The sequence below is a fragment of the Dicentrarchus labrax genome, unplaced genomic scaffold (assembly GCF_905237075.1).
Source record: "Dicentrarchus labrax unplaced genomic scaffold, dlabrax2021, whole genome shotgun sequence".
Classification (NCBI taxonomy): Eukaryota; Metazoa; Chordata; class Actinopteri; family Moronidae; genus Dicentrarchus; species Dicentrarchus labrax.
Window position 1 is genome coordinate 7,369,731 of NW_026136717.1, and position 23,367 is coordinate 7,393,097.

Consider the following 23,367-nt stretch of genomic DNA (forward strand, 5'->3'; position numbering starts at 1 on the left):
ACCATGTCTGAACCTACTTTTTGTAACTTTTCTGTAGTCCATCTTTGATATTACGACTTTAGATGACAGTGCTAATAATTTCTGCAACGCTGCTGTCTTTTGTCGTATACACAGTACATTTAAAGTTAAGTCAGACTTTTGTTGTCTTAAACCTCTTTTCTAACACTGAGTAAAAGTTCAAAACATTCACACCAAGGTGACAACAGAGCAGGAAGGAAGTTTTTTTATTTGATAGATTTTTCCTTGTTAACTTACCAAGCCTCAGCTCCAAATTAGGGTCGATTTTCTTGACATCTTGAGAGTTTAGCACTGAACCAAGGAACTACACTGCATATTCATCCCTGCCCCACACTGCTGCTCGGCCTTTATGTAGTTACAGTCAAAGAAGCTCCACGTCACCATAAATCGTCACTGTAACTGATCTCCAGCTTGCTACATTATTTCTGCATTACCTCAGCTGGATGCAAGATGCATGGCTGTGCATATGTGTTGAGCTGAGGAGATGGGGACATTAAATCAGTGCTCAAGAACGCCAGATGTTCCCTAGAGTGTCAGTTCAAATATATATATGTATGTGTGTCTGCAGTTGATTTATCCACACTGACCTGCGATACCTCTACTTGAGAAACTCCTAAAGGGCTGCAGGAATGGCTTGTGTCCTTGTGATCACACACACACGCACCTACAAGCTGCATCCAAACGCAGACCAAAACTAGTCGAATATATCTCAATGACTCTGGGCTTTAGCTGTGGTTTATGCTCTGCGCACGCATGACAAAGGCAGTTAGTGCCGTCTTTGGGTGAAGAATTGTTTAATCTGAGACACCTCATAGTGCAGATTTAATTAACAGCCCACAATCACATATATTCTCATGGGAGTGCACAGTAATGTCATGCATGCACACACACCAACTATTCTCACACTCAATATTTCGTTACAGATAAAAGGAGGTACTCTTTTCCCTCCTCTTTCCTTCTCCCCACTGCTGTTACATGACATCCCCCTCCTCCTCTCCTTCAGCCCCTTTCTGCTATAAATTTCTCCCTCTGCCTTTGCTATTGAATCATAAATCATAAATTCCCTTCCTGTACCTCTCTCTCTCCCTTGCCCTCCCTTTCTTTTTTATTATTACACAATAGCCCAGACTTGATGTCAGAGGGCAGCCATGTTTAATATGAGTGTGTGTATGTGTGTGTGAGTGTGTATCTTCTACCCCAGCCTTTCCTGTGGCCCTGGGTCCCCACCCCACCGGTGAGTTTATCCAATGCCACTTACACAGACACATGCACGCGTATACACACTGAAACATAAGACACACCCTCGCATGCACATGAGGAGGAAGTGGCACGTTAGCACGAGCTCAAACGTACTATGTTACCTTTATTATTCTCTGCACAAACTCAATATTGGGGCACGCACGAGTGCTTATAGTCTGAGGCCCTGTTAACACTCACCACTGAGGTGCTGTTAACACTCCAGTAAGCAACAGGCCTACAATATGTTCGATTTTAACAAGGACTTCGGTGAACGTGGAAATATATTCCAGCTACGTACTTGTTCCAGAGACCTTTCAGAAAACACGGGGTTACACAGAACATGCTCTAATAGTTCCCCTGTGTGTTTTACACTCGCATGTTCAGACTCTGGGCCCCTCGTGTGTTTAACATGTTTGCTTGAAAAATTGTGCAAACAGTCCACCAGTACTTGTGCAAGAAGATTTATTTGAAGGGGAGGTTTTATAATTATTACCACTTTATAACCTACAATATTAATGCATGCTGAGTGGATCTGCATAATCATCGTTCATCATTCATCTCGGCGAAAGTGTGATTGTGCAGAACATCTATCACAGCTGTTTGAAAGGCCAGATCAGGAAACAGCTCGAGTTGTTTATTCTGGAGCTTTTGACCACATCTCTCCTTATCAGAAGCCACGGTAATGGAATTATAGACGTTCAACATTTTCATCATTCTGGCCACCTCTAAGGTCCTTGAGCTGAGATTGGTTTGGCAATCACAAATACAGATCACGAACTGCCATTGATGAAAAGCGTAATGCCTATATATGGACTTTTATGTCTGAGGGTAAATATGGATTTAGCACCAGCAGCCATTTAGCATTAGTTTAGCTTCAGAAGTACTGATGGGCTGGAACCAGTCTAGCTGTTTATCCATGTTTCCACTCTTTGTGCTAAGCTAAGTTAGCTGTCTGCTAGCTGTAGCTGCATATGCACTGTACAGAGATGAGAGTGGCACCATTATTAGCATCTGACTCACAGCAACAAAGCAAATAAAGCATGAACTGTGGCTTTATCATGCACTGAACATATAGGCTAATTGATGTTGTGGTTGACATAAAGCAATGAAGGTATTCCAATATTCCTAAATTTAGTGTTATGTGACGTTTTTGCATCCACAGTTTGGCGTTTGATGCTATCTGGAGGGGAAGTAACAGGTTCTCACTCAGGCTGCGGTTGAGACTGTGATCTTTTTTAGAGGAGCTGGAGGACGAACAGTGTGTGTGTGTGTGTGTGTGTGTTTGCGTGCATGTGTATGTTATGGGTGTGTTTCCGTCACTCAAGGACTTCCAGGGTCTCAGAGATAATGTGGAATTCATGAGAGGAATGCCGTACAGGGGTTCCTTCCTGTCACCTGACTCCATCACTTCCTGCGTTGGGCTTCCTGCGTCTGGATTTCCAAGGAGAAGGGTGAGGCTGCATCTAGTTCACGACTCAAGATCTATTTCATAGCTTTGTGTCACCGAAGTGATGGAGAAGCTTGACCTCGGCCTCCCTAGTGAGTTTAAGCAGGTCTAATGCAGGTTAGGACGAAGCTGATTGCCAAATGTAGGTGTCAAAAATCCTGAAAAGTCCAGGTTTGCTAGCAAACTGCCTCCCGACTGGCATTATTAGTAATTAGACAATTAACTGGATCCAATTAATGCGGTTAAGGGATCAAATAACGTTATTTAACAAAGAAAGATGCAAGAGAAAGGAGAGAAGAATGGCCTATAAAGCAGAGAAGGGACAGAACAATAAAAGAGGCAATAAAGTGAAAGAAAGAAAGAGAAAGAGAGAGGTGATGGCAGGATTCATATGGGGCCTCTTGGTTTTTTGGGCAGCATGGGGAGACATGCCAGGTAATGGCTTCCAGACACACACACACACACACACACACACACACACACACACACACACACACACAAAGCCTAATTCGATTTAGAAATCTGACAAGGAGACTGAGTGTATGTGGATGTGTGTGTGTATATACCAGAGGCCTTTTCTTTTACATACTCAAGAGGTCTGACTTCCTCTGCCCATTGGGAGTGGGGCCTGCTTGTCTCTCTCTGTGTGTGTGTGTGTGTGTGTGTGTGTGTGTGTGTGTGCGTGCAAACACTGGGGGTTAATGTATGCTTTCAATCATAGCTCTAGTGGGGAGAAATCAGATCCCGGCAGCATTAATGTGGACCTCAAGACCCACACATACAAATCTACACACTGGAGCAAATGCAGTTTAACTATTAAAGTGACTGTCAGTATAGGAATTGTTGGACATTTTGGGAAACATGCTTTCTACCTTCTATTTTGCTTTCTTGTAGGATAAACACTACACCCAGTAGCACGTTCCTATTAGCACAAGAAACCTAGCTTTGTCTGTCCAAAGATGACAAACTGGTATGCGGATTGTGGACAGATAAAGGTTTCCTTCATTTCCAGTCTTTAAGCTGAGCTAACCTAAGCAGCTGCTTGCTGTCGTTTCATACTGAATGGACGGATCTCTATTTTGAAAAAGTAGAACTACTCCTTTAAACTGACCGACTCAAGAGGTGTGCACAGAAAAAAAAAGGGAGCAGTGGAATAAAGTTTATCGTTTGTTTTAGGTTGACTGAACACACCTGGCTGTTTCCTGCTTTTGTCAGAAAGTTGCACATAAATGTTACGAAAGGTTAAGGGAGTAGCTGCAGTAACGAAGAAAGCAAAGCAGTAAAGACAAAGAAGTGGAAGGAGACAACGAAAGAAAAAAATTAAAAGAAAGCAGCAGCATGTGAAGAGAGGACGAGATGAAAAGAGGAAGACAGGAAGAGATAATTAAACAGAGGAAGGATACATATGGAGGAGTGGGAGGGGAAAGAGAGGGCAAAATGACTTTACTGGGATACACTGCCTGCTCAGGAATACTCCACCCTCAGCCTCCAACACACACACACACACAGCAGTTTCCCAGTGAGGTAAATCCCCCAGCATTCCCCCACTATGCGCTGTCACAGCCCTCCCACTAATGCAACTTGTGTGTGTGTGTGTGTGTGTGTGTGTGTGTGTGTGTGTGTGTGTGTGTGTGTGTGTGTGTGTGTGTGTGTGTGTGTGTGTGTGTCACCACTTTTCTCTGACATTCCTGTGCAGAGCGGAGAGGCAGTGAGCTCGGCTGCAGAGAGACAGAACTACAGATCCAACTCAGAACCTCATTAGGAAAAGCTGGGATTTTCTCGGAAGAAGAAGAAGAGAGTAGGAGTCCTTTTCCTTTAGGTTTGCAACTGGTCTCTCCATTCATCACGGCTCTTCTGGTTCCAGTTTTGGGAAATCTGCCTGCAAGTCAGCTGGGTAGTCTCACATTTATAACAAGGGATTTTCTAGAAAAGCATCCTCTTGTATCCAGGCTCAGTTTCCTCCTGTTCTTCTCTTCTCCATCTCTCTCTCATCTTCTCTTTGGAGGCGGATTCCAAACTTCGGACAGCCAAACTCCAGAGTTTGGGAATACTTTCAGAGAGGCAAAAAAACAGGACAAGGACATAGTGTTGCAACAGCATACAAAGAGGTGAGTTAATATTCATAACAAAAGTTGCTTTAAGTGTAGATGACATGTTCCTATGGAGGTTGAAGGCATTTTTAGAAGATGTTTTGGACAAAGGCATCTATGAAATGTAGCTTCTAAACTATAAACTTGCATGTGTGTGTTATTTTGCATTAATGGACGAAGCTGCATGATAATGAGCACTACTAAAGCCTGTCTTGCCAGTAAGTCTGCCAGTAATGTTTACAAAATTTCTCCATATGCTTCAAAGTGAGAGTTCTATTGTTAATGGCACATAAAAGTGGAGCGTGTTGCACAATCTGCCCCTAATGTAACGTCTCAGGGGAGTTAGAGTTGCTTGTTCTGCTGATCCCCTACTAGATCGAAGTCGTGTGTCTGAGAACGAGAGAGAGAAGAAAAGAACGGACGGGCACGGGCGGGGGGGGGTAAATCATCCACTGCAGAAAGAAGGAAAGAAAAGACAGATGAAGCAAGGGAGAGATGTGGAGTTTCATCCTCTCTCTGGTTTTATCATCAAATAGCAAGGACAGACTCTGGGAAAGAAAGCCAATGATGCACACACTCACACACATTATGTTCAAATGTTTCATGCACATGCTTGAATAAATGCACACAGATGTTGCACGCACGTACGCAAAGAAAGGATGTCAAACTAACTTCTTTTTATCTCTCTCACTTTCTCAGTCGAACACACTCACAGAAAGGGATTTTAACAAACACATCTTTGTTTCATTGCACTCATCTGTTTAGTTTGATCTTGGCTTAGAGCACAGACTGATCCAATGAGCCCCAGTGTTGCAATACAATACACACACACACACAAGCCAATGAAAACATAACACACATACACACAAAGTAGATACATGTGCACATGGACGTACAGTCAGTAGAGACAACTCACTAATTAGGACTTTAAGAATAAAACAAATTGAACACACACTTAACCCAGACAAAAGGTTTGTCTCACGTTAAAGCCATATAGTGTTTACATACACCGTATTTTGCAGATATTTGGATTCATATACTTCCCCATGCTACCACTCCCTAATGCATCAGTCATTAGCCTCTGAGCAGTTTCAGTAGCTGGAGGTTTAAGTGTGTGACAGTTGCAGTGGAAGAGGTGAGTCTTCTTTACTTCTCTGGCTGATGAATATCTTAAGTGTTTCCAAAATAACTCTCTATTCTCTACCTATTGCACTTATCTTACGCCATTGTATCTAAGGTCTGAGTTATCTGTGTAAAATATGTGCTTCACCCAGCACTGATGGGGAAAAAACAACACTGATCAATTAGTGTCCTATTTTTTAATTTTCCTGCTGAATACGAAGTAAATAATTTATCATTAGTTTTTTTTTATCAAATCAACTTTATTGTCACATAATACAACACATATCAAAATTTGTCCTCTGCATTTAACCCATCCCAAATATTGGAGAGGCCACTGACTGGAGGATTAGGGTGGGGGGAACTGGACCCCCCTGTAGAAACTCACACACGTACGGGGAGAACATGCAACCTCAAGAAAGACCAGGAATCCAACTCAGGAGCTTGTTACTGTTAGGCAACAGTGCTAAGCGCTGAGCCATTATTATGTAGGGAATAGTGAATGTGTGAATAAGGGAGTGAGTTTGGATGATCACAACCGCCTATCTCTAACCACTGAGCTATCACTTTCTCCATTTTATTGTGCTTGCATATGGGACGTATAATATGATTGGTCCACCCAAGTTAATTACTTAAACCTGCACTAATTTATATTCTTATTAATAGAAAATTATCACAGGGTTAGGGTAAGACTCTGCTGTACCCCTCTGCTCTATGGATCATTTTAATATCTTTTAATTTATTGGTTTTATTTATACCTCTCAACTGTTGTGTTTTTGACTCTCTCCAGCCTCAATTCCAGCTGTTTTTATTTAAAAGGCTGTTATGAATTGGCGCTATACAAATAACAGTGAATTAAAAAAGGATGCAAAATTATTATTTAGACCTTTAATTCGGGACAAATCATGCCTGATCTGCTGCCAGGTCCAGTTCTATAAACTACAACACAAATAAACTCCATACTGATGATAAAGTGGAAACCATAGAGCATGTTCCCCTCATTAATTATTCTATATGCATCATGATGGGGTGTTTCTCTGCAGACCCTGGCTCCTGTAAAGATGGCTGACGTGGTGCAGCCAGACCCCAACAGCCTGCAGATACCTGGTAAGACACGCATGGAGTTGCAGTAGTGCATTGCTATGGCAACCTGGTAATTTCCCTCTCTCTTATCTTTTGGAGCATGAACATGTTGACCTTTCCATGTCCCTCTCCCACCTGGGAATATTACTCATGTCAAATTCCAGTTACATACCAGTCATTCCGGTTCATCACAAATATTCAATTTCACATCTTCAACAGGGAGCTTCAGGTCAAGTGTGTTTACGCCCAAACTCACTCACCCTCAGGGTGAAAAATAAGGTGTTTTTCTGCATGTGTACATGTATGTTAGTATCAGCACCTAATAGTAAGTCCGATAATGGCTCTTTCCTTCTGATAAGAGAGTTTTCACATGGCTGCATATCGCATCAAACACACTGATTTTTTTGGCTATTCTGCTTATTTTCCAGTGAAGTACGTGTGGCGCTTTTCCAATGCTGAGATATGTTAATAGTGAGATTTGAATAGTTAGCCACCACTACGTTATCGTTACATTTCTCTTTCTCTTCTCCATTAATTCCCAGGTGATCATTTATCAGCCCCTTCGTCACCTGCCACAGCTAGAAATGACTGCAGCATTACACCGCTCACACCCTCGCCCTCACCGGTAACTACGCGCACACACACACACACACACACACACACACTTACCACAGACACTTACCACAGACACTCCTACACACCCTTTCCTCTTTCTACTTATTTTCTTTATATAGAGCTCTTAAACATGACCTGTAAACCCACATCCACTTCTCACTGTTATTAGTGGTTTATAATAACACTTACACTCACAGTTTTAAGTGAAGTGTAGGATTAAAACAAGGAGCCAATAAAGACTGTGGGGAAGAAATATATACACTTTGGTGCTAACTCTCACAAGTACTAATGGAGAAAAAGTATAGTCCATGAAAAACAGCTTCTGATTTCAAAGCCAACCTTATAACTCTACGCTGTTTCCACTGATAGAAACTAGTTATTACTGAAATGAAAGAGGCGTTCAATCCCACCCATGCCCATTTTCCAGACAAAAACATTAACATTAGCCCATTGAATCTGTGATAGGGATAGCTAATGTTTGCTAATCTGCACTTAACTATGGAAGCCCTGAAAGGCAAGTTTTTTTTTTCACCTGTGAAATGTTTTTTTTGAGTAGCATATTTTATAGGTTCTTAATTTTCTGCATCTATGAAAAAAATATTTTTTAGGATTATTTTCTATATATATATATATATATATATACTTTCTTTATCTGTGAAAACATGAATTTTGTTTTTCACTTGCTTTTCAGGGCTTCCATGCTAAACAGCTAAGGGTAATAGGAATATCAGTTTTTAGTATTAAGTCATAAAACAAAGTATAATGGACAGATTAAAACTTTGACCTGGTGATGGCACTAGATAAAGGAAAGTCTTTATATGTTATCTTGAGGGACACATTAATGTCTGCACCAAATTTCACAAACAGGAAAGAGATGAATGAGTACAGGAGTGATTATAAGTTCATCTGTTAATCTCCCTCTCTCTCTGGCCTTCTTTCTCTCTCTCAGAGGGTGGAGGTCAGACCCAGGATGGCCTGTCCCTTCTCAGTTGTCGTAGCGATAGACTTTGGGACAACCTCCAGCGGCTACGCCTTCAGCTTCACACAGGACTCAGAAGCCATACACATGATGAAGTAAGAATTTGCGATTTTGGTCTTTCAATTCTATTATATTCAATTATTTTCTACCCTTGACACCTTATTCCTCCAATCAATAAAGGCGCTGGGAGGGCGGCGACCCTGGGGTGGCCAATCAGAAGAGCCCGACGTGTCTGCTGCTGACTCCTGATTTGCGGTTCCACAGTTTTGGGTTTGCTGCCCGGGACTTCTACCACGACCTGGACCCAGAGGAGGCCCGGCACTGGCTCTACTTTGATAAGTTCAAGATGAAGATCCACAGCACAAGTGTAAGAGAGATCAGAAGAATCAACTGGTGGTGACATAAAGCCAATTTTACACATCCAGATCAATCTATTAGTCATGAGAAGTACAAATGAACCCTAATATCTTGGCATCTGCAGCTTCAATTTTGACCATTTGTTTTTTTTCAACTCTGTTTCTCACGTCTTCCAACTTTATGGAAGCGCAATACTAAATTCCCAGATTACCTCTTTAAGATTTCAAGCATCAGAAAGAGGAATTGTTCTTGCAGCAGTGTTTCAGCAGTTTCGGTCCTGTGTTTGCTGCAGGACCTCACCATGGAGACGGAGCTGGAGGCGGTCAATGGTCGAAGGGTCAGGGCCATCGAAGTGTTTGCTCACGCCCTGCACTTCTTCAGGGAACACGCTCTAAAGGTACACGTTAAAGCCCCAGTTTATGATTGCAGTAAGCTGCTTTTATGTGTGTGATTTTTTTTGGGATACGGCTTATATATATATATATGTATATATATATATATATATATATATATATATATATATATGAACACTTACTTAGCTCATGTAACCCATAGAGTGCTTTGCTTTGATGGAAGCTCATATCTTTAGTTACCAAAAAAAGTGCTTCATTGATTCTGCTTCAGGAGGTGAAGGACCAGTCGTCTTCAGTGTTGGAAGGAGAGGAGATCAGATGGGTCATCACCGTCCCTGCTGTGTGGAGACAACCTGCCAAACAGTTCATGAGAGAGGCTGCATACCTCGTAGGAACACACACACACACATTGACACATACATAAATCCAGCATTAGATGTACTTAACTTAAATCTTTTATATTTAAAGGACCAGTGTGTAACATTTAGGAGAATGTTTTCAGTGTGTGATCACCTGAATATAGGAATCATTGTGTTTTTATTATCTTAGAATGAACGTTTATGTCTACAGACGCCGCCAGTCGCCTTCTGTGAAGAACTAAGCACTGGCTGTAGATAAGGCCTTTTGTGGCCACTGTAGTTTCTCTTGCACACTTCACAGCCCGTCTTCATTCCCATGTTGTCAAACACAGAAGCAAGCAGTGTTCAGTTAGTTGCAATCCTACACACTGCTCCTTTAGTTTAAGGTTGAATTTGTGGTGTAGTTTTCTTTTTTTTTTATTTAAAAAATTACTTTTCTGTCTTTTTTGTGTTGCTGTAACACAGTTCCCCCTCTGGAAATCAAAAACATTTTATATTTTCTTCTACTCTCTAAAAAGCCGCTGAATTTCAAACAAAAAAAGGGCTGTTTTTTTTGCATGAACAACTGAGATTTTAGAGATTTGTGGTTTTGAAAGTCTAAAGACTAGTCATGATTAGCTGCAAGTATATTATTGTAACTATAGTTTCATGTTGTAGGACTAAAACGGTGTGTGTGTGTGTGTGTGTGTGTGTGTGTGTGTGTGTGTGTGTGTGTGTGTGTGTGTGTGTGTGTGTGTGTGTGTGTGTGTGTGTGTGTGTGTGTGACAGAGGGAGAGGAAGAACAACAGGGAGATGGAAAGAAAGGCAGTGTTTAATGCATTAGATAAAGACTGTCTGATTAATTTTCCCATGGATCACTTACTACACACACACACACAACGCTGCACTTTCCCTGAATATCTTCCCACCACACACTCCCCCTCGCTGTACTGTACATGTCACAATGACTTGTAGGAAGTGTGCGCACATGGATAGGAATGCAGGGGGTCCTGTCACATCGCAAATCAATGAAAATGAATGAACCTGTGTGTGTGTGTGTGTGTGTGTGTGTGTGTGTGTGTGTGTGTGTGTGTGTGTGTGTGTGATTGTGAATGTGTACTACGCAATAGTCCCTGGGAGAGGCTGTACAACCTTTTACTTTTAATGTCATGCTTTCGTCATTCTTGTTCTCTCTCTGTTCACTTTTCTCTCACACACACACACAGAATTTTCAATTTGTTAATCATTATCTTTCATCTGCCCTTCACTCACCCGGCCACATACATAAATAGTCTGATGCATTCACACTTTCATATGCACATTGACACACACCCTGTACTGGCTCCCAGCTTGAGGCCATTGGGGTGTGTGTGCTTCCTGCTGGTGATGATGTCATCAGAAGTGAACAATGAGGGAGACCGGCGTACAAACACAGGAAGAGGTGTCCAGACCCCCGCCCTGCCCCACACACACCACACACACACACACACACACACACACATCATTCCAGACACTCAACTTTACTCCCAATACATTAAGCCTAATTCTTATACTATATACCAACTCCTCATAGGAAGGCGTGCACTAAATATAGGCCTATATATGCACCAAAGCAGAGTTTACATCTATGTTTAACTTTCTCTGTCTCTTTAGTATCTCAGTACAATCAAGAGCACAGCAGGATCATAAAATTCTGCTTGTAAATTTCTCCCTCTCTTTTCTCCTCCAGGCTGGTCTGGTGGCTCCCGACTGTCCCGAGCAGCTCCTCATCGCTCTGGAACCCGAGGCTGCGTCCATTTACTGCCGTAAGCTCCGCCTCCACCAGGTGATTGACCTGAGCTTGCAGCCAATCACAAATGGCCTAGATCTGGAGGGCTCCCAGCCCTTCGACTCCAGCTTCAGACAAGGTAGTGAAGAAAGAGAGTGGTTTGTGTGGGTGTGTGTGTGTGTGTGTGTGTACTTTTTTCTGTGTGTCTTCTTCTTGTAGACTTTTTCATTAGCATAAGCATGAAACCACATTGTGTTCTTGGAAATGTTGTTGTTTGACTTCACTTGGGGATTGTGGTTTTTGCTGCGTGTGTGTGTGTGTGTGTGTGTGTGTGTGTGTGTGTGTGTGTGTGTGTGTGTGTGTGTGTGTGTGTGTGTGTGTGTGTGTGTGTGTGTGTGTGTGTGTGTTTGTGTGTGTGTGAAAGAAAGAGAGAGCACTGAGGGTAAAGATGTGACTTCAGATACTATTTGTGGTTTTTACTCATGACTTTGCAGTTGTGTACTGTGTGTGTGTGTGTGTGTGTGGGTTGGGGGGGTGTACACGAACCATGTGTCTCATGTAGAGCAGAAAAAAATATATTATAATAATAAGTATCCTATATCTTATATGTATTTTGTGGCAGCAATGCTTTTTAATTCATTATTGCAAAGCTGCAGGGGTTGTTTTGGGTATTTAATTTTCTGCACTGACTAGAGGGCATGAAATATGAGCATAAGTATAAGTATATCTTCTGGTTGAATAATCAGTACAAAAGATGAGAAGCTGTGTTGCAAGATATCTGGTTCTTTCTTCTAAGTCAAAAGTACAGACCTGTTCACATTCAAATGTAATAGGAGAAGTCAACTATGACTCAAACTGTACAAAGGAGTTCAAATCTTGTTGCATTTGCAACTAAAGGTGAGTTGAAACTAACATTTACCCTTTGTAAAAACACTGTACTTTACATCAGTTCCTTTTCATGTTCTGAGTCAATTTTGGATGACTAGAGAAACTAGAAGGCACAGAGTTCTGTTCACAGTTGCAATGAGGAACAGCTACAGCTCTAATTTGAGCTGGGCTTTTTCTTCAGCACTTTATAGCACTTGGAGGCAGCACTACCAGCTGTAAACACAGTCAGATTATCACGTTATAAAGTTGATTTGGTGAACGCATCCTTCTTTACATATCCAGAGCAACATTAGTATTTACTTAAAGACGAGTTCTAAATAATGTAAGTTTAATATTCACCTTCCACCTCTGTCTTGGTCTCCTCTTGTGAAGAACATATGTGGCTCATTAGACGCTAAATGCTCTACTCCCATGTATGTGTCATGTGCTGAAAACAGTGGCCTATTGAGACTGAAAACGACACTGATGAGAGCGAAGAGAGTGGACCAAAATAGTAAAGTTGCGGGCGAGAAAACCAAAACAATGAGCTGAAAGATGCTAAAACACTCCATAGAGCTGAGGGGAACTGCAGAGTTGGGTCGATAACTCTCTGTGGGCTTGATGTACAAGCAACTTCTTATATAGTCATTTGACCCATTGTTTACATTAAGTATTGAATAGTGCAGTTTAAAAGAAAACTTTCACATGAGAATTTACGGTGGGGAAAAAATACTTCCTATACCAGCAACTCCTTGTGGATCAACAAGCTTATACAAGTGTATAACTTTTCAAGATAAAAGGACAAAAGTGACAACTTGAAATGAATTATTACTACTCTACATTAAAGTTGCATTGAAAACATTTGTGTTTGTAACAGCAACAGGAAAATGCTACTAAATTGCAGCGCAGGAACAAAGAGCGATTTCAGGCTGGGAAAAAGGAGACTGATGCATTATTCAGCGAACGAACTTGCCGTCCAAAATCCCCCGCACAGGCCCACTTATACATATCCAGTCAGTGACACACACACAAAGAAAATTCACACACACAAAGACACACACTAAACACAGGATATTGTAATTGAAACAAGGTGCAGTGAGACTATGATCTCACCCCCTCCTGGCCTGTCATTCTCCCTCTCCTTCAGATTCCCTAACATTCATTTTTCTTTCTTTTCCCAGTGTGACTTTCTTTTGCCAGGTCGTACACTTTGCGAGGACTCTGCAGACACAGACCACAATACAAACACACACACACACTTGGCATCACGGTCATGGTTTTTACTATCTTTAGCTTTTCTTCCACCTCATTTCGTGTCCAAAGATAGCACCAGGGAGTCATTAACACACACAACACACACACACACACACACACACACACACACACACACACACACACACACACATACATACATTTTCTTTTCTGCAGTTTCAAATAGTTGTAAATGGTTTCCAGACTTGCATTTTATTCATCACCCCCATTGCAAAGACACACACTCACGTACACACACTCACACACAGACGCACATACATTACCTCCTGCGTCATCCACGGCCTTAAAACAACTGTACTTGCTTTCAAGACAATGTCTTCATTGTTGCCCAATAAGTTTATAATCTTTAGTCAATCTTTCTTTATTTCTTTTTTTTTATCCTTTACTCTACTTATTCTAATTTTTGTGGTGTGTAGCACTCATGGGGTCTGCGGGAAGCTAGTAATAAGCACTTTTACCTACATTATACAAACACTTCACTTCGGACTGTCAAACCTATGACTTACGACACATACACACACACACACACACACACACACACACACACACACACACACACACACTTTTACCTCATGGACCACATTGTCCCCACAGCCCCGCCAAAGAGGTTGTATTATTAAAAGCAACATGCAAAAATATACAATTTTTTCAAACACCCTTTTTTTGCTTCTTTGATCTGTAATTATTTCTCATCTTAAAGCCATTATGTCTCATTTTGTGGGTTCACTTGCGTGTATGGAGTCCTTTAAGTGTATTGGCTCTGTCAAACAGGTTGTCAGGTTTTTGTATTCTTGAGTGTGTTCTGTTTTTATTGGCCCCCATTCATACTCAGTCATACACAGTCAGGCAGGTTTGCATGTTGAGAACGAAGAAAAATGTAAAATGCGAGCGTATTCTTCATTTCCAACAAATTGCTCCTGTCACGCAAAAACATTATGACTGGTTTTGGTCTGTTTTTCTTGTTTTACTTGGATTGAACGACTTTATACTCCTCAGTGGGTAAATGCCAGGACCTCATTATGAAACTTGTTTAAATATTCTACAAATATACAATCTGTAGTATAAATTAAAAACATTTATCTTCATTCAGATGAAAGTGAGGATGTTTATGTTTTTCTTGAGCCGGTTTGCATTGAGCATTAGTTAAACATAAGACAAAGTGTCTGACCCTACAGCGTGTTTATACAGGAAGACAAAAATTTTTTGAATGCAGTGCAAGGTGGTGAAAGGTGGTGATGACTCTTGGGGCCCACAGCTAGAAAGAAAAATTCTAGTTGATTTTTTTGTTTAGAAAACCTTGTCCCAGAGCAATTTCAGGGGGAACTCCTACTTGTGCCCCTGGGACCCAGAAATCCATGCTATACCCCTGAAGCAGAAAGATGGACACAGTATTTCACTGTACACTAACTTGATTTAAAATTTTCAGTTTGAATAGAAAATATTGCAGTTAAGCCAATTATCTTAAAGGTCCAGTATGTAGGATTTAGTGGTATCTAGTGGTGAAGTTGCAGATTGCAAGTAAATGAAACCACTCACCTCAACCAAGCGTGTAGGAGAAATTATGGTGGCCACAAAACTTTTAAAATTTATGAAAGGCCCTGTCTCGAGCCAGTGTTTGGTTTGTCCTTTCTGGGCTACTGTAGACACATGGTGCTTCCAGATGGCGGCCTCCGTAGAAGAGGAGCTGCTCCTTTTGTTGATCAAAAACAGCTTATTCTCAGGTGACACAACAATTCTTATTTTCAGATGATTATATGAATATTATATTGCATTTCTGCCAGTAGATCCTCCTGACTACTCATTTTCTCAACAATTAAAGTTAAGATAAAAAATCCCCATGTTTTTCTACGGAAGCCCTGTTTGCAGTTATTTATTTTTTTTATGCTGTTATCTTGAAGTTCGAGAAAACAAGCTTTGTGGTTCTGGTTATCACAAGAAAACAACACGTTTTTTTCAGAGATCAGGAGTGCCATGCTAGCATTCATAGTGGCTTATTACAGATGTAGCACTGGTTCAACATAATGCATGAAGGAATGACATGCAGCGTGGCAGTTTGCATTCATTGTCCTCATTACCAAAATTAAGCAGCAGCCAGGAAAAAGTGAATGAAAATCTGCACATTACAGGGATCTTTGAGATCATTTATATTAATTAATGAGCATCAATCTTCTCCTGATGTATTTTGTCAGTATTTCATCACATTGCCAAGAAAATAATTAACTCTCAGAGTTAACTATTTTCAGTTCAGCTATGAATCCTCCTCGACAGTCATGAGAGTGAACTTGAAGGCCAAAATCAGGTGGACACTCATTTTCGAATTCTTCACAATTATCTCGTCATCTCGAGATAACAAAAATTGTTTTCCCGTGAGAAATTACCTCGTTATTTTGAGAAACTGGTGATCTTAAGATAATGATACTAAACAAAAAAATAATTGCAAGCAAGGCCATTCTCGACTTCCGTAGTTTCCTGTATGAACATAGGCACCATTATCTTTTGCCTCACTGTGACTTTTTGAACTGATTTAACAGTGTGCGTGTGCAAGAGAGATTGTATCCAGATACCAAAGCTATATAAAGCTAAGTATGTTGAGTACCTGTGTGTATTTAGCTTTGTGTGTGTGTTTATTGCAGCAAGGGAGCAGTTGAGGCGATCCAGACACAGCAGGACCTTCCTAGTGGAGAGTGGAACCGGAGAGCTGTGGTCAGAGCTACAGACTGGTAAGGCGTGTGTGTGTGTGTGTGTGTGTGTGTGTGTGTGTGTGTGTGTGTGTGTGTGTTTGAGAGAGACAGACAGACCCCACATGTCGGAGATATTGATGATTTTGACATTTAACCCCAGCAGGCTGACTGTGAGAAGGAAAAACACCTACTTTGTACTTCTAAATCCCCAGAATCTGACTTTTCCTTCCTGCATTTCATCACCTCCTTCTGCGTTCACTTTGCACTTTTTCAGTTCAGCGTGGTTGCTGTTTCCACCTATTATCTGCTATATCTGCACTGTTTGCAGGACCTGTTTAAAGTGGTGTATTAAAAAACAGGATCTGATATTTGAAAAAAAGATCTGAAAAAAGTAATATTTTGAAGAAAAGAGTCTGTTACAAGAATAAAGTCATCATTTCAAGAACGTTTATAATTTTAAAGAACAGGGTTGAAATATTATACCAATACAAATCTCTTTTGAAAGGACCAAGAATAAACTGGTTTGTACCCTGTCACTTTAAACTACCAAACACAGCTGTTCACAACCACCAAATGTACAAACCACAGTGTGGAGTTTGCCATGGGATGACTAAATCCTACTAGGGACAATCAAACTCACCCAGTTCTCCAGTTTTACACACAGCCTTTTCATTCTGTTGAGCCATGACAACAATCTGAGGAGCCACGCGCCCCTGCTGACCCCTTCTGCTCCCTTTCCTGTGCACACACAGGAAGGACCCAGCCCATGGGACTCTCTGCCTCTGCACTGTAAATAAACCAAAGGAGAAGAAACCCTGTTTTATCTTCCTCCTGCTGCATTTTGTCCTCTCATCAGTCCTTCCATTTTTCATTTATGTTCTTTTTTGTTGCTAGCACTGTCTCTTCCTAACCTCGCTACTCTACTGTTGTGGTAAGGGTGTGGTCAGCTCAGCTCAGGGTCAACTACACCAAAACCAGCTCTTATCGCTGAACACATCATAAACATGCACAGAAATGCACACTGGCAGCAATCGCAGAGGTCTGGAGGTTGTTTATGTTTGAGGGTCCGCTGGTTGAAGAGTTTCAGGGGAAACACACACACACACACATAACATTTAGACATTCCACAGAAATGAAGACACATTATCATCCTCCTACAAATTCAGGAGGATCATCATGCCCTTATAGTTCTGTGTAAAATATTTCCTGGCCCTGAAATCAAACTGATAAGCAGGTTTTTCTTTTCTCTGAAAAATAACTGATTTTTTTGAAAATGCGTGTGTGTTTGTGCACTCTTTGTGTAGGTGACAGGTATATTGTTGCAGACTGTGGAGGAGGAACAGTTGACCTGACAGTCCATCAGATCGAGCAGCCACAGGGAACACTTAAAGAGCTCTACAAAGCTTCAGGTACACACTTTCACAAACTGCTGAAACACAAAAACAACCATATTTCCTACAGTTTGCACAGCTGTGGTTTTTTTTCTTCCAGGCGGTCCGTATGGTGCCGTCGGAGTAGACTTGGCCTTCGAAGCCATGCTGTGCCAGATCTTTGGCGAGGACTTCATCCAGAGCTTCAAAGCCAAGCGGCCGGCGGCGTGGGTGGACCTCACCATTGCATTTGAGGCTAGGAAACGGACGGCGGCGCCAGGCAGGGCCAACGCCCTCAACATCTCCCTGCCCTTCTCTTTCATCGACTTCTACAAGAGACACAGAGGGCAGAGTGTGGAGGCCGCACTGAGGAGGAGCAAGTGAGTGAGGGCTGGGAGAAGAGTGTGTGTGTGTGTGTGTGTGTGTGTGTGTGTGTGTTTATGAGAGAGGGATGAGTGTGTGAGCAGTCTGATTTAACAATGGATTGATTTAGTGTGTTGGTAACATGTAACATTTAAACTCTCTCCTCTGTGTGCCAGTATGAACATAGTGAAGTGGTCGTCCCAGGGGATGCTGAGGCTGACACAGGAAGCCATGAATGAGCTCTTCCAGCCCACCATCATCAATATTGTCAAACACATTGGTGAGAAACACAAAGACAGACATATAACAATATATACAGACAGAGTCATACTAGAGATACTCGATACCATTTTTTCCCTCCCGATACCGATTCCGTGCTGTGGGTATCGATACCGAGTACCGATACCAGTGTGTTAAAAAAAAAAAAAATCATACTACGCCTGCATGACTGTGATACAGGGGTGGACTGGGACAATAATTAGGCCGGGAATTTGATACCATCCCAGGCCACCACCACCCGATTAACGCAAAATACTGATGTAAGAGTGTAAAATAATAAAGCAAAGGCTCCACATGCACCCACACACAGCTTTTTCTGTTTCTTTCCCCTACAAAATAAATTTTTCTGTTGTGCTGCAATAACCTCAAATCATATAATTTCTATTCTATTTCATTTACTACTACACTTTTAATGTGCAGGCTGCACATTTAATAGTGTAGTAGTAGATTAAATAAAGATGCAGATGTGTAGGTTTATTCTCTGTTACATTAAACAAGGAAACTTAAAACACACAGAAAGAAATTTGCAATATCCTTTGTTACAAATTAAAACATTACTTTTATTAAGTCAGTTTTAGCCCATCAGCTTCCACAAAGTGGAACTAACCTCCTCATTAAGCTGGTCGTGCTGGATAGGCTATGGTTGTGCCAAACATGTCAGTTATTTTACAGCACTTCGCTGATCTGTGGTCAGTGTTTTTAGTTTTTTAAGCCTCTCCCTCTCTGCTCCACCTTTCCTCTTGGGCTGTCGATCTCCCTCCATGTTTCAAGCATGTAGAACTACAGGTGAGGGAGGAGGGAGAGAGGAGGGGGGCGGGGGCGCACCTTGGTGTGTGTGTGTGTGTGTGTGTGTGTGTGTGTGTGTGTGTGTGTGCCTGCCTGCAGTGCTGTCACAGAGAGCCTCAGAAAAAGAGAGGAGGGGGTGTGTTTGTTCCCAACGTTGCTGCTCAGTCTGTGGGAGCTTCAGAGATGCAGATACCCTAATGAGCCGCACGACGGATTGTTTATTTCAAAATCAAACGCGACCCGAACCGAGCCTTTGGTCCCGACCATCGGTAATCGCCGACCGGGCCGGGTCGGCGGACTGGCCACCGGGAAATGTCCCGGTGCTCCCGATGGCCAGTCCGCCTCTGCTGTGATATGATCATCACGTCTTCAAATGTTTGATTAAGTGTTTAATTTATTGGTGTTGAAATTTGCAACACTCGTGCCTCCCCTCGAAACTGCTCCTTTGCATATGTTGACTGTGGCCGTGTTACTGGTGGGAACATCCACTGTAAAGTCCTGCAGACCGCCGACATGATGCGCTGACGTGAGCTCCTTTTAACAGGTGTCAGGTGATCAATTCTTCTTCGCCCCTCTAAAACAGCAGCCGCTGATGGCAGCACAGCGCAACTGTTTAAAGAGCGGCGAAGAAGAACTGTGTCGGAGCTAACGGAGCAAACCAGTAAATATATTCCTATTTCTAATAAATGACGTGTATCGGATCGATCGGTGTCTGGACTCCAGTACTCGCCGATACCGATGCCAGCATGTTCGGCAGTATCGGAGGCGTTCCCGATACTGGTATCGGAATCGGAACAACTCTAAGTCATACATACAGCAATTAGTCAAACATACACAGAGGTACCTGAAAGTGGCAACTCCACAACATGGAGGTTTTGTGGGTGGAAGAAGATGCTCAGACAGGTGCATCATAAAGCAGCACTCATCAGTTTTGTTCATTTTTGGCCACTTGGGGGCAGAACCCACCACTTGTTGACATATAATCACATTTTAAAGTTGATGTTGCTTATTCACAGATCCAGTAGATACAGAGCAACATTAGCGTTCATTTGGAGTCGTGTTTCTGACAATCTGAAAACTTTAAGTCCAAATATTATCTCTCCTTTTAGCTCTGTTTTGGTCTCCACCAACTCTTACAGGCAGATAATATCAGGCTCTTTAGCTGCTAAATGCTCCACTGCTGCTGGACACCAGCTGGATGGGCGCGCGGAGACTGAACCAAAACAGTAAAGTCGCAGGCAATAAAACTAAAACAATGAGCTCAAAGAGGCTCAGAAGCTTGGTAGAGCGACTCCTCTTACATTCCACACAATCATTTGATCCATTGTTAATATAAAATTTTCATTAGTGCAGCTTTAACTTGCATATCTGGGAAATGGGTTTGTTTTGACTCTCACACTGCCCAAACCTCTGACCTCACAGGATGACAAGCTGCCAAAACTGTCCATTACGTGAGCGACTTGTGAGTCTGTGTCACGTAGATTACACATCTGAGTTTGCTTGTAAATGGACAGAGTGCACTTTCCAACTACGGCTCAGACCAAACAAAACAAACTTTAGGCATAATGGCCCTAGTATCCTTATTCTAGCTGATGGTGACCTCATTGTTTTTCAGCCTTGTCAGGACAGAATGAAGGCAGACAAATGGAGAGAGCCTCTTTTACATCAGTCACATTCCAGTGGCACACTCAAAACAAGAGGCACTGGTTTTGTAGCATTTAGCTTTGCAAGGCATGAATGGGTTCTACATGCATCAAATTGAAGAAATACCAAGTGTAATCAACATTCCTCCATGACACTTCCTAGATTCCCTCTCCTCCAGTTCCTTCTTTTCTTTAGTCATTTATTTTCCTCCCTAACGTCTCACATGAACATTCAACCCAATTAAGTGAACGTTTAACATATTAAAGCTCTTCCTTCTTTCTTTGTCCCGACAGAGGAGCTGATGGCAAAGCCGGAGGTGCGCGGTGTGCGTTTCCTCTTCCTTGTTGGTGGTTTTGCAGAGTCGCCCATGCTACAGAAAGCGGTCCAGAGAGCACTGGGGCGGACGTGTCGCATCATCATCCCCCATGACGTTGGGCTGACCATACTGAAGGGTGCTGTCCTGTTCGGGTTGGATCCCACTGTGGTGAGTGCTCAGGACTACCTGTTAGTCCTCTAGTATTCTTTCACACGTGTTCTAACGGCCTCTCTCTCTCACAGGTCAGAGTGCGTCGATGCCCGTTGACATATGGTGTTGGCGTCTTGAACCGGTTCGTGGAGGGGCGCCACCCACGGGACAAACTCCTCATCAAGGAAGGGCGCGAGTGGTGCACCGACATCCTCGACCGCTTCGTCTCTGTCGACCAGTCGGTGGCTCTGGGCGAGGTCGTGAAAAGGAGCTACACGCCCGCTCGTCTGGGCCAGCGGAAGATCATTATCAACATCTACTGCAGCACGTCGGATGATGTCACGTACATCTCCGACCCTGGAGTCAGGAAGTGTGGGACGATAACTTTGGACCTACCGGAACCGTTACCGCTACCGGGAGCAGTGGGAGGAGCAGGAGGAGGAGGCCCAGAGAGAAGAGAGATCAGAGCGACCATGCAGTTCGGAGACACGGAGATCAAAGTCACAGCCGTTGACATCATGTCTAACCGCTCCGTCCGGGCTTCCATAGACTTCCTGTCTAACTGAGGAGGAGCAGGAAGTGGAGACAAGGAATGGAAAACACAGAAATAACTGATTTTAGGGATGATAATCGTAGAAAAAGCGGTACTTTGGGAGTGGGCGACATGTTTTTTTTGGAAAGAACAGGAACTCACATCCTGTAATTCAGACATTTAGGCTTTATATTTGCTCATTAGAGTAGGTAACATCCCAAGAGGAACATTTTCGCCAGCCATCACAAGTTCATACTCATCTCAAGAAACTGTCAGTGTCTCCTCGACTTACGGGCAGGGTGCCCTCTCTCTGCAGAAGAGAAGACATTCATTTGTCTGCCTTCTGGGTTCAGTGGGGAGTTTGTCATATCACACCCTATGTTGCTGTCATAGGCATTTCCTGCCTAGAAAAATATGCAGAGGAGCACTTGTATGAACTCTGAGTACACATCCCTGCTGCAATGAACTGACACCTTCTAATATTCATCCTCCTCGAGTAGTATTTCAACTTTTGTTGCAAGTTTGATTGTTGCCTGGAGACTCTACCTAAAGCATTATACTACCTAGAGTAAAACTCACTCATCTTAATCGTTTAATATGAAGACTCTTGTGTCATATAATGAATTACACAGAGATATCTCATGAGTTCTGGTCTGATACCTCATTTAAATCCTATTTCTCTATCCATGTACGGGATATTGAAACAGCTACCTGGACTGCAGCTTTGTTTTTCTAATGTGAACATGATTGTGCCTTACCCAGCGGTGGAAAGACTCAACTACAAGCTGAGAATCATCTTGGATGATAAAAGCTCTCTGGATGCATCAAAACACAACTAAACTGTGGCATTATATTTACATGTTTCCTATAAAGTACGTCACCTATTCACATTCAGGTGTAGTGTTCAGTTTTTTGTCTTTTCAAATCCAGATCAGGAGCTTTATCTGTATATTTTCCAGATTATTCTTTGTGTGTACAAAAATGGGAAATTCAAGTTCCAACTTTTCAGCAGGAACCCAGCTTTGATGTTTGACATAAAAATCTCAACTCAAGGTCCACTTACTAGCCTTTCCCAGAGCTTTCAACCATGTCGCTCAGTCTTCCTCAGCAGATGGAGTTTGCTGTTGTCTTTGTTAGACGTTGCCACGTGACTCAAGTATCCTCCTAAACGTTACACACTGGACCTTTTTATACAACTGAGCTATTACCATGGAAACTGGGTAAAGTCCATCAACTGAGGAAGACAGGCTAAATGCAGTTGAAAGCTCTGGAAAAAGCCAACAAGTGGACCACGAGTCAAGATTTTGTTTGTCTAACTGCTGTTTCTAAGGTAAAGAATGAACCACCACATAAAAGCTTCAATGTGTCATCCAACCGTAATAAATGCAGTAAATCGCTGATGTATTCTATACATAAAAATACATACTGTATACGTTAATGTGAGTTAAAAAGGTGGAAGTGTTGGCACCAAGTACGACATGCACCCAAAGAAAAAGACATCATGTTGTGTCACATTAGTCTTTTTTATGCTGTAATAAACTGTATTCATGCTTATGGCAGTTCTTTTTTTTTTTACCCTTGCAGGTTACAAGATGATAAAACAAAGATCTTACATTATCCTACTTTGAACATCCATGGCCACCATACATTAAAATAAACACTTGTACCACTTCCCCTGATATACCATGTTTTACTCTCCCT

At 42.2% G+C, this 23,367-nt stretch overlaps 1 protein-coding gene across 1 annotated transcript; it reads left to right on the forward strand.

Moving 5' to 3' along the window:
* Window positions 1–2,468: 2,468 nt before the first annotated feature.
* Window positions 2,469–23,347, forward strand: hspa12b (heat shock protein 12B). The gene is made up of 15 exons (XM_051375342.1): window positions 2,469–2,708; window positions 4,401–4,812; window positions 6,957–7,020; window positions 7,539–7,621; window positions 8,561–8,685; window positions 8,771–8,957; window positions 9,240–9,344; window positions 9,572–9,688; window positions 11,368–11,545; window positions 16,179–16,265; window positions 17,531–17,635; window positions 17,718–17,976; window positions 18,136–18,239; window positions 20,962–21,152; window positions 21,227–23,347. Exons 3-15 carry the CDS (start codon window positions 6,975–6,977, stop codon window positions 21,698–21,700), a joined length of 2,061 nt encoding a protein of 686 aa, XP_051231302.1. The 5' UTR covers window positions 2,469–2,708; window positions 4,401–4,812; window positions 6,957–6,974; the 3' UTR covers window positions 21,701–23,347.
* Window positions 23,348–23,367: the final 20 nt, after the last annotated feature.